This window comes from Gossypium arboreum, chromosome 6, assembly GCF_025698485.1.
Source record: "Gossypium arboreum isolate Shixiya-1 chromosome 6, ASM2569848v2, whole genome shotgun sequence".
Classification (NCBI taxonomy): domain Eukaryota; kingdom Viridiplantae; phylum Streptophyta; class Magnoliopsida; order Malvales; family Malvaceae; genus Gossypium; species Gossypium arboreum.
In genome coordinates, this window is record NC_069075.1 from 114095830 (window position 1) to 114110113 (window position 14284).

The following is a 14284-nucleotide window of genomic DNA, read 5'->3' on the forward strand; positions in this document are numbered from 1 at the left end:
AGCCGAACAATGGGAAAAAAGATTTCATGATACTTGTGCACGAGAGAGCATTTTAAAAAAGAGTTTGGTTAAAAGCCAGAATGAAAAACAAATGTTAAGAGCTCGAGTAGAGTAGTTAGAGATGGCGCTTCATCAATCCCGTAGTCGCAACTCTGCAGTAGAGCTGAAGGCAAGCTTAAACAGGATTGAGGATTTGAGAGGGAAGATAGAAGAACTTGAGACCGAACTTCAGAACCGTGAACTTCAAATTCAACTTCTTGAGTCAGATAATGAGCATTGGAAAGAGCTGCTACATAGATCTCAGAACCAGGTTAGGGACAGAGATCGCATCATGGGTGAGGCCGTGGCTCAAATTCGAGAGGTAGCGGAGCATTTGCAAACTCTAGCAGTTCAAGCTGACGTGTTAAGTGTAAAGTATGAATTAGAGTCAGATCAAGGTCGAGAGCTAGTTGGGCTTCTCGAGAAAGTTAAAACTTTGGGCATAAGGGCTAGGCCGTATATATAACCTGTTTTATGTAAAGTTTTCTGTTTTCCAATAAAGTTCTTTTAAAAGAAATTGAATCAGAATTGACGCCTTCTTAGTTTTGCATTCATTTTATACATTTACATCACATCGCATCATATGCATTAAGTTACACAAAAGAACCCTATTAATTAGTGATAATTTATCTAGTTACCCTAGAACATCACTACTATACACGGAGGAAAACAAGGGATATGGATAAGAGGTTAGAGAAATTAGAACAAATACAGGAGCAACTGCAAGCTCAGATGCAAGAACAGCTGGCTAGGATCCAGCAGGAGATGAAGGATCAAATGCTAGAGTCCCAGAAAAACATGCTGAGTCACAGAACAACATGATGAGCCAGCTAACACAGCTGTTGAAGGGGGGATCTGACAAGGGAAAAGGCCCTATGGGTGATAGCGGGGACGACAATGAAGACTCCACATATTCTCCTGGATTTGCCCCAGCAAGTGCCCAACCACCCAAGGTGTCTGTTAATATTAGCCATCAGTATCAATCTGGTACTTCAGCACTAGGGAATCTCCCAACAGGCTCAAGTTCTAATCCGGGTGATAATTTGGCAAAACCAACTATCCCCGACCTCGACGATGTTGAAGAAAAGGAAAAAGTAAGGGCTGAGCTCCCAAAACAGTTCGAAGACCATTGCAAGTGGTTAGAAGAGAGGTTCAAGGCATTAGAAGGTACAGATTATTATTGCGGGGTTGATGCTAAGGAATTGAGTTTGGTACCGGACTTAGTACTCCCTCCGAAATTCAAAATGCCAGAATTTGAAAGGTATAATGGAACCAGCTGCCCGGAGGCTCACATTACAATGTTCTACCGGAGAATGATGGGGTATGTCAACAATGATCAGCTGTTGATTCACTTTTTTTAAGATAGTTTGATTGGGGCTGCGGCGAAATGGTACAATCAGTTAAGTTGTACCCAAATCAAATCATGGAAAGACTTAGCTCAGACCTTCATGAAGCAATATGGCCATGTAACGGATATCGCACCTAACAGGATCACGTTACAAAACATGGAGAAGAAACCGGGTGAATGTTTTAGGAAGTACGCCCAGAGGTGAGGGAAGTTGCCACACAAGTTCAACCACCACTGCTGGAAAAAGAAACGACCATGCTGTTTGTCAATACATTGAAGGCACCTTTCATCAATCATATGCTGGGAAGCGCAACTAAAAGTTTCGCAGACATAATTATGTCAGGCGAAATGATAGAAAATGTGATAAGATGTGGGAAGATAGAAACGGGAGAAAGCACAAGAAGGTCAGCCCCAAAGAAAAGAGAAAATGAGGTAGGTAATGTGAGCTCAAGGTATTCAAAACCTGTCACGGTTAACCAATCGAGAATGATAGTCACAGGCTAACAGGCCGCACCAAGGCGAGAGCCTAATACAAGGCAGAATACAGAGAGGTTCCAGTTCACTCCCATACCAGTGATGTATAGGGAGCTCTACAAAAAGTTATTTGATGCACACGTAGTGGCCCCTTTCCACTTAGAACCGTTACAACCCCCATACCCTAAATGGTATGATGCAAATACTCAGTACGAATACCACGTGGGGATTACGGGGTACTCGATAGAAAACTGTACCTCGTTCAAAAGGTGTGTAGAAAGGCTTATCAAAGCAGGTGTTGTAAAATTTGATGATACACCTGGTACGGGAAATCCGTTGCCCAAACATACTGATAAAAGGGTAAACGCGATAATTGAGAATATGGGGAGGAAAGTCAAGCTGAATATCACGGAGGTGAGAACCCCATTGAAGCTAGTTTGGAAGGAAATGCAGAAGAGAGGTTTAGTCCCGCAGGGGTTGAGGGACAAAATCCAAGATACATGGAAATACTGTGAGTTCCATCATGAGAAAGATCACGAGATCTAGAATTGTATTGAGTTCAGGGCCCTAGTACAGGGTCTAATAGATAATAAGAAATTGGAGTTCCTCAAGTCTGTCGAAGAGGAGGATGTATGCTCTCTAGGAGGAGAGTCGAGTGAAGAAGGCTGCAGAGCCAACCGTCCAGTGATAATTATTTCGAAGCCCAGAGTTAGTGAAGTAGAAGTAAGAGTTACACCAAGAGTTATAATCCAGAAGCCAACAGTTTCCCCTTATAAAGATAGTCATAGAGTGTCTTGGAATTATAATTGTAGTATAGCAGTTACAGAGAAGGAGGGTTCGATTAACACGCTAAACACAAAAGCCGAACCAGTAAAAAGGAAACCCGTCATGCTCAAGCAAGAAGTAGAGATATCAGAACCACTGGTTAATGAGCCAGTAATGGAAAATGAAGCCAAAGAGTTCTTGAAGTTCCTAAGACACAGCGAGTATAGTGTTGTGGAACAACTACACCAACAGCCGGATCGCATATCGATATTGGCTCTGCTGTTAAATTTGGAAGTCCACCGCAACGCATTGATGAAAGTGTTGAACGAAACCTATGTTGCGGATGACATTTCGATTAACAAACTGGATCGTCTTGTCGGTAACATAAGTGCTGACAATTTCATCTCCTTCAGCGATAATGAGATACCATCAGGGGGTAGGGGGTCTACTAAGGCTCTGCATATCACTACATGTTGCAAGGGGTATACGTTACCCGGAGTACTAGTTAATAATGGGTTCGCATTAAATGTGTTGCCTTGGGCTACGTTAAACCGTTTACCTATAGACAATTCCCATATGAAGACGTATCAGAACATAGTAAGAGCATTTGATGGCACAGAAAGAAAAGTAATGGGAAGGATAGAGGTACCTCTTCAGATTGACCCAAACGCGTACGAGGTAGATTTCCTCGTGATGGATATTAAGCCTTCCTATAACTGTCTATTAGGAAGACCTTGGATTCACTCAGCTAAGGCAGTGCCATCCTCGCTGCACCAGAAGCTAAAGATGGTTACTGAGGGTCGGCTAATAATAATAAATGCGAAGGAGGATATTATTGCGTCAGTTACCAGTGATGCACCCTACGTAGAGAATGACAACGAAGCGGTTGAATGTTCATTTCGATCATTAAAGTTTGTAAATGCAATGTTTATAGCTGAAGGAAGCAGGATTCCAATACCTAAGATGTTAGGGGCTACAAAAATGAGCCTGCAACTGACAGTTGGGAAAGGGGCATTACCTAGCAAAGGACTCGGGAGGCACCTCCGTGGACAAGTTAGAATGCCAGTCTTGGTTGGCAAATGGGATCGCTTCGGTTTGGGATTCAGGCTAGATGCAAGCCAAGTGAAGAAAGAGTTTGAAAGGAAACAGGAACAGCGGAGAGTAAGATTGAATGAGACAGAAGTCAGGTGGGAACCGATGAACTTCCCCCACATTTTCCAAACATTTGTATCTGGAAGGTTTATTCATTCTACACCGGAGAGGATAAAAGAAGGAATGGTCGAGGATGTGATAGGAATTTGGAACATCAACGCCACGTTTTAAGAGGAAGCAATGGAAAGGAATTTATCGGGCATTTACCCGTATGAGCCTGGGAGTGTTTTGAATAACTAGACTGTGGAAGAAATTCTTGTAATCTTTAGAGCTAACACAGGGTAATATTCAAAACCCACTTGTTGTCTTCTAGCCTAGGGACAATAAGAATCTTTTGTGAAATAGGCTCATGTTCAAACATTATTATTTTCAATAAAAAATGCATTTTCATATATCAGTTCGAGCAATTATTTTTTCTTCCTTTTTATTTCATACACAATCATAACATACAAAGGAATTATTCATCTTGTTTTCTTTGGGTATTCTATTATACTCATAATAGGCCCCCAGATGTCAACGTCATGAGTAATGCTGATACGAGCCCGAAATTTCTTTTCGAGCAAGACATGTGCTTTGAGGGACTTCAGGATTTTGAAGAGGACGAGGATTGTGGTTTATCTCCCAATTTGTTAAGGATGGTGGAGCGAGAAGAGGAGCAGATCCTGCCACACAAAGAGACTACTGAGATTGTGGCCCTGGAAAAGGGAAGGGAAGTTAAAATTGGCACTTGCATTAACGAGAAAACAAGGCAGAACCTTATTGAGCTGTTGCAAGAATTCAAGGACGTCTTTGCATGGTCATATCAGGATATGTCTGGTTTAAGTACCGATATCACAGTACACCGTGTCCCTATAAAAAAGGAGTGTAAGCCAGTTCTGCAGAAGCTCCGGAGGATGAGACCCGATGTAGCAATAAAAGTAAAGGAAAAAGTCAAGAAGCAGTTTAATGCTGGATTCCTACAGGTGGTCAATTATTCAGAATGGGTGGCCAATGTTGTCCCTGTCCCTAAGAAATATGGGAAAGTACGGATGTGTGTAGATTACAGAGATTTAAACAAAGCCAGCCCAAAGGATAACTTTTCATTGCCTCACATAGACACTCTAATGGATAATACGGCAGGCTATTCATTGTTCTCCTTTATGGATGGGTTCTCTGCGTACAATCAGATTAAGATGCATCTTGAGGATATGGAAAAAACCACATTCATAACTTTATGGGGAACATTTTGCTACAAGGTGATGCCCTTCGGGTTGAAAAATGCAAGAGTCACATACCAAAGAGCCATGGTAACCTTGTTTCATGACATCATGCACAAGGAAATTGAGGTCTACGTTGACGACATGATTGCAAAATCCCGAACTGAAGAGGAGCATGTGCGAGTGTTGAGAAAATTGTTCCTGAGGTTGAGAAAATTCCAATTAAAGCTCAATCCGCCAAAATGCACCTTCGGAGCTAGGTTCGAAAAGTTACTCGGCTTCGTAGTCAGTGAGAAGGGAATAGAAGTCGACCCTGATAAAGTCAAGGCTATTCAGGAGCTGCCACCGCCACAAACTCAGAAAGAAGTCTGAGGTTTCCTAGGGAGACTAAACTGTATCGCACGGTTTATTTCACAGCTGACTGAGAAGTGTGACCCTATATTCCGTCTTCTTAAAAAGCATAATCCTGGGGTATAGGATGATGAATGCCAAAAAAACTTTTGAAAAGGTTAAACAATATTTGTCCAGTCCCCCAGTGCTAGCACCACCAAGCCGTGGTAGACCATTGATACTGTACTTAACAGTATTTGAAAATTCAATGGGGTGTGTGCTCGGCTAACACGATGAGACTGGGAGAAAAGAAAGAGCGATATACTACCTCAGTAAAAAATTCACTGAGTGTGAAATGAGGTATCCGCCAATTGAGAAGCTATGCTGTGCTTTGGTTTGGACAACACAAAGGTTGAGACAATACATATTGTACCATACAACTTGGCTAATCTCAAAGCTAGACCCTCTCAAATATATGATGGAATCAACCACTTTAAATGGAAAGATGGCCCGATGGCAGATTCTGCTCTCCGAATTTGATATAGTCTATGTAAACCAAAAAGCTGTGAAGGGGAGTGCAATAGCAGACTTCCTAGCCAGTAGAGCTCTGGAGGACTATGAACCTTTGAATTTCAGTTTTCCCAATGAAGATCTGATGTATGTAGCAATCGCTGAAGGAGACATGTCTGAAGATCATTCTTGGAAATTAAATTTTGACGGAGCATCAAATGCCGTTGGAAATGGAGTTGGGGCAGTACTGATATCCCCAAATGGAGACCATTATCCATTCACTTGCAAGCTGGATTTTGACTGCACAAACAACATGGCAGAATACGAGGCATGTATCATGGGAATTCGGGCAGCTATAGACCGTGAAATCAAAGTATTAGAAGTGTATGGAGATTCTGCATTGGTAATTTATCAGCTTAAAGGCGAGTGGGAAACGAGAGATCCCAAATTGATCAGTTACCGAAAGTTAATCCTAGAGTTAATTGAAGAGTTTGATGATATTACCTTTTATTACCTCCCACGAGACGAGAATCAGATGGCTGACGCCTTGGCTACACTGGCTTCCATAATCAAAGTAAATGAACAGGAGGATATAAAGCCAATTCAAATGAGTATCTGTGAGGCTCCGGCTCACTGCTATAATGTCGATGAAGAGGAAGAGAGAGATGATCATCCTTGGTATCATGATATCTTACAATATGTGAAGAGCCGTGCATACCCAGATCAAGCAACCAAAAATGATAAAAGAACATTGAGGAGGTTAGCCAGTGACTATGTCTTGGACGGTGAGGTCCTATATAATAAAAGAAAGGATCAGGTGTTGCTAAGATGTGTTGACGCTGTTGAGGCAAAAAAAATTCTAGAGGAAGTCCATGATGGCATCTGTGGGACACATGCCAATGGTTTTACAATGGCTCGAAAAATCATGAGATTCGGATATTACTGGTCCACAATGGAAGGAGATTGCATCAATTACGCTAAGAAGTGCCATAAGTGTCAAATTTATGGATAAAAGATCCATGTGCCTCCTTCACCCCTCCATGTTATGACTTCCCCATGGCCATTCTCAATGTGGGGTATGGACGTCATTGGGGCGATTTCGCCAAAGGCTTCCAACGGACATCGATTCATTTTTGTGGTTATTGACTACTTTACCAAATGGGTGGAGGCTGCTTCGTACGCCAATGTCACAAAGTCGGCAGTCAGCAAGTTCCTGAAGAAGGAGATCGTATGTCGTTATGGTATACCAGAAAAAATCATATCTGACAACGCATTGAATCTGAACAATAGCACAATAGCAGAAGTCTACGGTCAGTTCAACATTAAACATCACAACTCGTCACCATACCACCCAAAAATGAATGGGGCGGTTGAAGCAGCTAATAAGAATATCAAGAAGATTGTAGGGAAAATGGCGGAGACCTACAAAGATCGGCATGAAAAGCTCCCATTTGCCCTTTATGCTTATCGAACATCTATCAGAACTTCTACCGGGGCAACACCTTTCTCATTGGTTTATGGGATAGAGGCAGTTTTATCTATTGAGGTCGAAATCCCTTCTCTCTGAGTTTTATCAGGGTTGAAGTTAGACGAAGCAGAATGGATCCAATCTCGTTACGATCAACTAAACTTGATTGAAGAGAAAAGGCTGAAGGCTATTCGTCATGGTCAAATGTACCAGAGGAGAATGATGCGAGCCTACAATAAAAAAGTTCGCCCTAGGGTGTTCCATGAAGGGGACTTAGTATTGAAAAAGATTCTCCCTATGCAAAAAGATTTCAGGGGGAAATGGATGCCAAATTGGGAAGGACCCTATGTGGTAAAAAAGGTTTTCTCTAGAGGGGCATTGATACTAGCAGAGATGGATGGAAAGAGCTTGCCTAACCCTATAAATTCAGATTCTGTCAAAAGATACTTTACTTGGAGCAGTTGAGGTGAAAACCCGTAAAGGGCGCCAAAAAAAAAAAGGGAGAGGCTAAGGTGAAAACCTGTAAAAGGGCGTATTGAGACCAAAGGGGTTTTGAATTGAAAACCCACAAAGGGCAATTCAAAAATTGATCCAGACTGGGGCAAGTAGCAGTTTCGTTACACTAGAATCGACAAAGAAGGGATGGGCTACATCTTGGGGCATCAACAAAATGCTATAGATCCCTTGAGCACATGTCAAGTGTAGAATGGTCTTCGAGTAGTTCGTTCAGAGAAGCTCAAACTGCGGAATCTGGGGCACCTATTTGTTCTTTTTATCCATTTTTGTATTTCAAATAATCAATGCTTTCTTTCTTTAGTACATCTTTCGTGAACTAGGACTCGAATAAATTTCAGTTCCATTTACCCTTATGATCTTTTTCAAGCGTTTTATATTGAAATAATGATTAATGAACTAACAATGTTCTCAAAAAAGGTTTTACGTTTTACTCTGAAAGATTTCTAAACAATACAAGATCCTGAAACAGGATAATTATTTAAAACTCACCAGGCTTAAAGAGCTAGAAACATGTGAAGGAAAAGGTACTTACAGTATCCTCAAGCCCTCTTTTATTAAGCTGGATGAGAAGGCATACATCAGGGATGTTACCATAGCAAACAGCAAGCGATAACAGCCTAAAAATTAAAATGATCATTCTCATGACATTTTGCATTTATGCATTTAAATATCCATAATACATCTAGTTAGGAGCATTTGATTAATCATGGCATCCTAAACATCTAGCATAAGCATAAAATCACTCTTCTACAGATAGGATCCCCTAGTGGACAATGTAGCAGGATTGATTAAAAAGACAGATATCATCAGCCTTATCTTCACTGAGTAGGAGTGAAGCGGGCTAAACATACCCGATCTTATCTTCATTGAGCAGGAGTGAAGCAGATCAAATTTTGGCGAGTCTTATCTTCACTGAGCAGGAGTGGAGCAGATTTCAGCCACCAGCCTTATCTTCACTGAACAGGAGTAGAGCAGGCTAAACATACCCGATCTTTTCTTCACTGAACAGGAGTGAAGCAGATCAAATTTTAGCGAGTCTTATCTCCATGTATCGGCAATAGAGTAGATTCTAATCATCAACCTTATCTTCACTGAGTAGGAGTGAAGCAGGCTAAGTATAGCAGATCTTATCTTCGCTGAGCAGGAGCAGAGCAGATCGAATTTTGGTGAATCTTATCTCTATGTATCGGCAATGGAGCAGATTCTAATCATCAGCCTTATCTTCACTGAGTAGGAGTGAAGCAGGCTAAGTACAGCAGATCTTATCTTCGCTGAGCAGGAGCAGAGTAGATCGAATTTTGGTGAATCTTATCTCCCTGTACTAGCGATGGAGCAGATTCCAATCATCAGACTTATCTTCACTGAGTAGGAGTGAAGCAGGCTAAATATATCAGATCTTATCTCTACTGAACAAGAGTGGAGCAGGTCAGATACAGCGGATCTTATCTTCGCCGAGCAAGAGCGGAGCAGATCAAATTTCAGCAAATCTCATTTATATGAAACAGCAAATGAGCATTTTTGAAGCAATAAAGTGCGGTGGGCTGTGGCAAAAAAGACAAGACTCAGCCAGCCCAAGCAAATTTAGTCCTCCTAAAATCTTTGCTCTATTCTCATTACACGACAATGAGCAAAGAGGGGCAGCTGTAGAACCAAATTTTTAAACAAACCCAAACCTAGGCCTAAACAAATTAACCACTAAAACAAAACCTAGCCCAATACAAACACAAACCCACTAAACAAGCCCAAAACCAAAAAAGCAAAAATGGGAAATCCTAGCCTGAGGAGTAGCAGCCGCAAGCAGTTCCTAGCAGCCGGATCTTGCGCACCATGTCGACACTCACGTCCAACACGCCTCGTGCCCCAGATTCCCTCGCACCCATAGCTCCCATGTCGCCTTGCTTGCAGCAAAAACAATTGTAAAACAAGGCTATAAAGCTTAAGATAAACAATATATTTGGAAACGGATTTTTTTCCCTGGATACAAAGAGAACAAGCAATAGCAATCAAAGTGAGATTCAAGGTTTAAGAGGTTACTTTTCATTCTTTTACCAGACTTTTTTTCCTTCCCTTTTTATTTCTTTTTGTTCTTTCATATTTTGATAAATCGATTTTGAATAAAACCAAAAAAAGAAGGCTTACCCGATTTTGCTCCGTGAAGCGCCGATAGAGGCAGAGGTCCATGGCGCCGATGACCCTCGGATACGGTGCTAAACTTGGTTAAATCTTTAGCAAGGCAAAAAGGGAGGGTTTCTTTTTTAAAATTTAAAGATGCTAGATGTAACTCTCTTGCAAGTTTTTGCTTTATAAGTTTATAAAGTAGCACCGTTTGGTGCCTTGATTTTTTGGGGAGGGTTATTTTACAATTGATCCCTCCCTGTTACTCTAGCTTTTAATTCGGACCCTTTTGAACTTTGGCTAATTACGATTTGGCCCAAAAACTCGGATTTTATCGCATTTCGTCCTATACCAAAACACTGCGCTTTGAAGTATGAGGAAATTTGCTTTCCTGGTCCTCCCTCTTAGCCCGTACGTTCATTTTAGCCCATGTGGCTTTTGTTTTCTAAAGTTCGCCCCGAAACTCCTGTTTCACTGCAATTTAACCTTTTTTTTCCTTGCTCTTTTGTCATTTTACCGTTGACTTAATTAATTTGAGCCTTATTTTTATTATTTTTTTCTCTGTTAATTTAATTTGTTTGAGTTATGTTTTACATTATTATATCATTTTATGTTATATACTTATTATAGGTATTTTTTAACAAAGTTAATTATTTTATGTATAAATTTTCATCATATTTATTATATTATTTGTTATATTTTTTTACTAATAAGCATTTTTATACTATTTAGTTTTTTAGGCTCATAATTTTAAATATAGTTTATTATACTTCTTATTTTCTTCATTATTTTTACTATTTACTACCATTTTTTTGTCACTTATAACTTCTATATATATACATTCTTTTCTCTAAAAGTTTTTTTCCTTCAAATATATTCTTTAATGGACTTATCATATTATTTTTTATATACACCATTTTTTATCAGTTATTTTATACTAAATTATTATTATTTATTACTCCTCACCATATATTATTATTGATTTCATATTGCTTGCTATCCATATTCTTTTTATATATATATATATATATATATATATTATATTTTATTCATACATTTGTTTCTTTTAAATCCCATTTCAAAGTATACCTCGGTCTTCAAAATATTTTTTATGTTATTTTGCATATATATTCAATTTAAATTATGCCTTTTACTTTATATGCATATCTTCCGATCTGTTATGATTTAGTCGTATTATATTGTTGCATTAGATTATTGTTATATATTTCACAATGGCATACCTGTTTCCTTGTATGGTATAACGACTCAAATTTAAACTCACTTAAGCCAGTTCTTAGTTTTTGTTTTTCAAAATAAATTAAATAAATACATTTTAATTGACTTTAGATCGTTTTCAAAAGTCTTATAAAACAAGGCAATGTTTCGCGTTTGGAAGTCCGAAAGAGTCGTGCCCTAACGTGCTGGGTTGTGGTTTTTTTCGGTCATCCAAATGTCTAAATATCCTTCTAGTCTCAGGTTTCGAAAAATTGAGGGACTATTTAGGTCTTGAGGGTTAAAATGTTGCATCATAACGTGCTGGGTGTGACATTTTGTCCTTTTGAAACAAATAAGCCTTAATATCCCAAAACGAACCGTTCAAATATTTTCTAAAAGAATTATATTTTAAAATCTCTTAAAATTTTCAACAATAAGGACATTATTAATCGATTTGGTACCGATTTTGGGCGTTACGAGGGTGCTAATCCTTCCTCGTACGTAATTGATTCCCGAACCTATTTTCTTAACATTCGTAGACCAAAATACTTTATAAGGTGGCCCAATTACACCTCAAAAAGAATTGGTGGCGACTCCATCCATGTTTTTAAAGTCGATCCACGTTTTAAAATTAAAAATGGTTTCGACAATTACATTTATACATGGTTCAAGCAAGGTTTAAATATGACCATACATCTCACTTTTTAATTTTTTCTACTAAACCTAAAAGAATGTGTCAACTTTTAAATCTAATATGTGAAATAACTGCAACATTATTACAGCAATTTGAATGTTAATATTTTCTTCTTTATAACAAACACCTCTTGTGTCATGATAATTTGCAACAATTTAAAGAGTTACATTAGATTTTTATCATCAATTATCCCTTTTTCTTTTTAGGATTAATTTTAATTTTGCCACCACACTAAATCATTAACAGGTTGACTTCCCTTCTCTCAACAGTTTTATACTAATATATTTAATATTTTAAGTTTAAGAGTATAAAATTCCCTTAAATTCTTTCAAAAAGTAATTAAGTCATTTTCTTTTCATTTAATTTGATACTTGAATTTAAAAAAAAACTTTCAATTTTTTTAGAAAAATGCAATTAAGTCTATTTTTCACTCAATTGGGTACTTAAATTGTCAAAATACATGAAAAACGCTAATGGCAGATTTAGAAGGGACTGGAAGGGGCCCCAGCTCCCATTAAAATGAAATTTTTTCTTTTAAGCCCTTTGTAATTTATAAAATTTTAAATTAGTAATGATAAAATTACATTTTACCCCCAAAATGATAAAATTTTAATTTAATCCTCTAAAACTATTAGGATATAAGCTATTAAAATGGTGAAATTGTATTTTACTATTATAAAAATATATAATTTAATTCCGCCCCTAAAAAATTACTAACTTCACCCCTACCCCCTAAGTCATATTTCTAGATCTGCCACTGAAAAAGGCTCTTTAACCATTAACTTTAACGGTTACCGTCCTTAATTTTTCAATTAAAGCCACCACATCTCATAACCACGGCATAACATGTGATAAAAATTGATAAAAAAGTAAAAATCAATAAAAATATAAAATGATTAAATTTTAATAAAAATATTAAAAATTTATTAAAATTATAAAAATCATAAAAATTATAAAAATCAGAAAATTTTATAAACATTGTAAAAATATATAATATATATAGAAAAATTATAAAATTTAATAAAGTCATAAGAAAATTGTAAAAAAATGTAAAGAAATATAAAATTCATAAAAAAACTTATAAAATTATCGTACTAAAAAAATATTTTATAATTTTTCTATAACTTTAACGGTCAACCGTTAAAGTTAATAAATAAAAGACCTTTTTAGTGGCGGACCCAAAAATACGACTTGGGGGGGCTAAGTCGAAATTCTTTTTAGGGTGGTCGGAAATAAATTATATATTTTTATGATAGTAAAATGTAAATTTTCCATTTTAATAGTTATATATTTTATAATTTTAGAGGATTAAATTAAATTGTTATCATTTGGGGAAGTGCAATTTTATCATTATTAATTTAAAATTTTATAAATTATAAATGATCTAAATGAAAAATTTTTCATTTTAAGGGGGGTCGAGACCTTGCCAGTCCCTCTAGATCTACCCTTAGTCTTTTTCATGTATTTTGATAATTCAAGTAGCCAATTAAGTGTTTAAAAAAATAAACTTTATTTAAAAAAAAATTAGAATGCTTTTATCTTTTCAGGTGTTGTTCTTGCATTTGAAGAATTTCTTTAATTTTTATATTTCAGAAACGTGAAAAATGTAAAACAACATCTAGATGACCAAAGAGGATATCGATGATTCAATACCTTCTCATTAATTACGATAACAATTATAAAAACTGAGTAATTAATATAAATTAAGTCACAGTTGACTTTTTTTAGCAAAAAAAAAAAACTCACAACTGCCTTAATTAAAAAAACAGCAGAGAATATTTTAGTAACTTTTATAGAAGCAATATTTGAAGTTTTGTTTTTGATTTCAAATTAATTAACAAGCAAATTAAAATTTACACCACTCGTGGGTAAAAATTAAAAAAAATCTATTTATAATATATAGGTATTTTTGTTCTTTTTATTAAGGAAGTGATAGATAAAAAATGAATTACATAATAAATAATTTATTTTAAGAAATTACATGGTCAAACTACATTACATAAATATCTATGTTACATTATATATTTAATCTGCTTCTTTTTTTAATTATAGTTTATATATAACCCTTCCCACCATATTCTACCCACTAAAAACACTACAAAGCTATTATTTGTTAATCCATCCGAAGATGTCTCAACTCAAGTCAATCTTTAAATTAAAAATTCACGTTTTTTTTCTCTACATTAGGGATGGATAGGGATAGATCGTAGGGTTTGAATCCTAATTTTAATGCCACACAAATTTTTAAGGTTGAGATAATTTTTTTAATTAACAATTTTATTTATTCTTTTAGAAAAATGCAAATAACAACAAGCTAATTGCATATTCTTCTGCCTTATTATATATATATATATATATATATTTCTTTTCTCTTTCACTTGTTTTCATCCACAAATGCAAATTATTAATCAAAATGCTTGTTGAAAAAACCAAAAAAGAATGTAAAAGTATTAAAGCAATTA

The 14284-nt window shown here is 36.8% G+C and overlaps 1 protein-coding gene across 1 annotated transcript; it reads left to right on the forward strand.

Moving 5' to 3' along the window:
• The first annotated feature begins 1963 nt into the window (after positions 1 to 1963).
• Positions 1964 to 3949, forward strand: LOC108484780 (uncharacterized). Its single transcript, XM_017788683.1, has 2 exons — positions 1964 to 2337; positions 2425 to 3949. The coding sequence occupies exons 1-2, from the start codon at positions 1964 to 1966 to the stop codon at positions 3947 to 3949; spliced, it is 1899 nt and encodes a 632-aa protein (XP_017644172.1).
• The last annotated feature ends 10335 nt before the right edge of the window (positions 3950 to 14284 follow it).

What these genes read in the sequence shown, in the direction of transcription:
- LOC108484780 (XM_017788683.1), top strand. Translation starts at nt 1,964, where the DNA reads ATGTATAGGGAGCTCTACAAAAAGTTATTTGATGCACACGTAGTGGCC. An exon ending in AGAGGTTTAGTCCCGCAGGG is followed by an intron (nt 2,338 to 2,424) that starts GTTGAGGGACAA and finishes TATTGAGTTCAG; the next exon opens with GGCCCTAGTACAGGGTCTAA.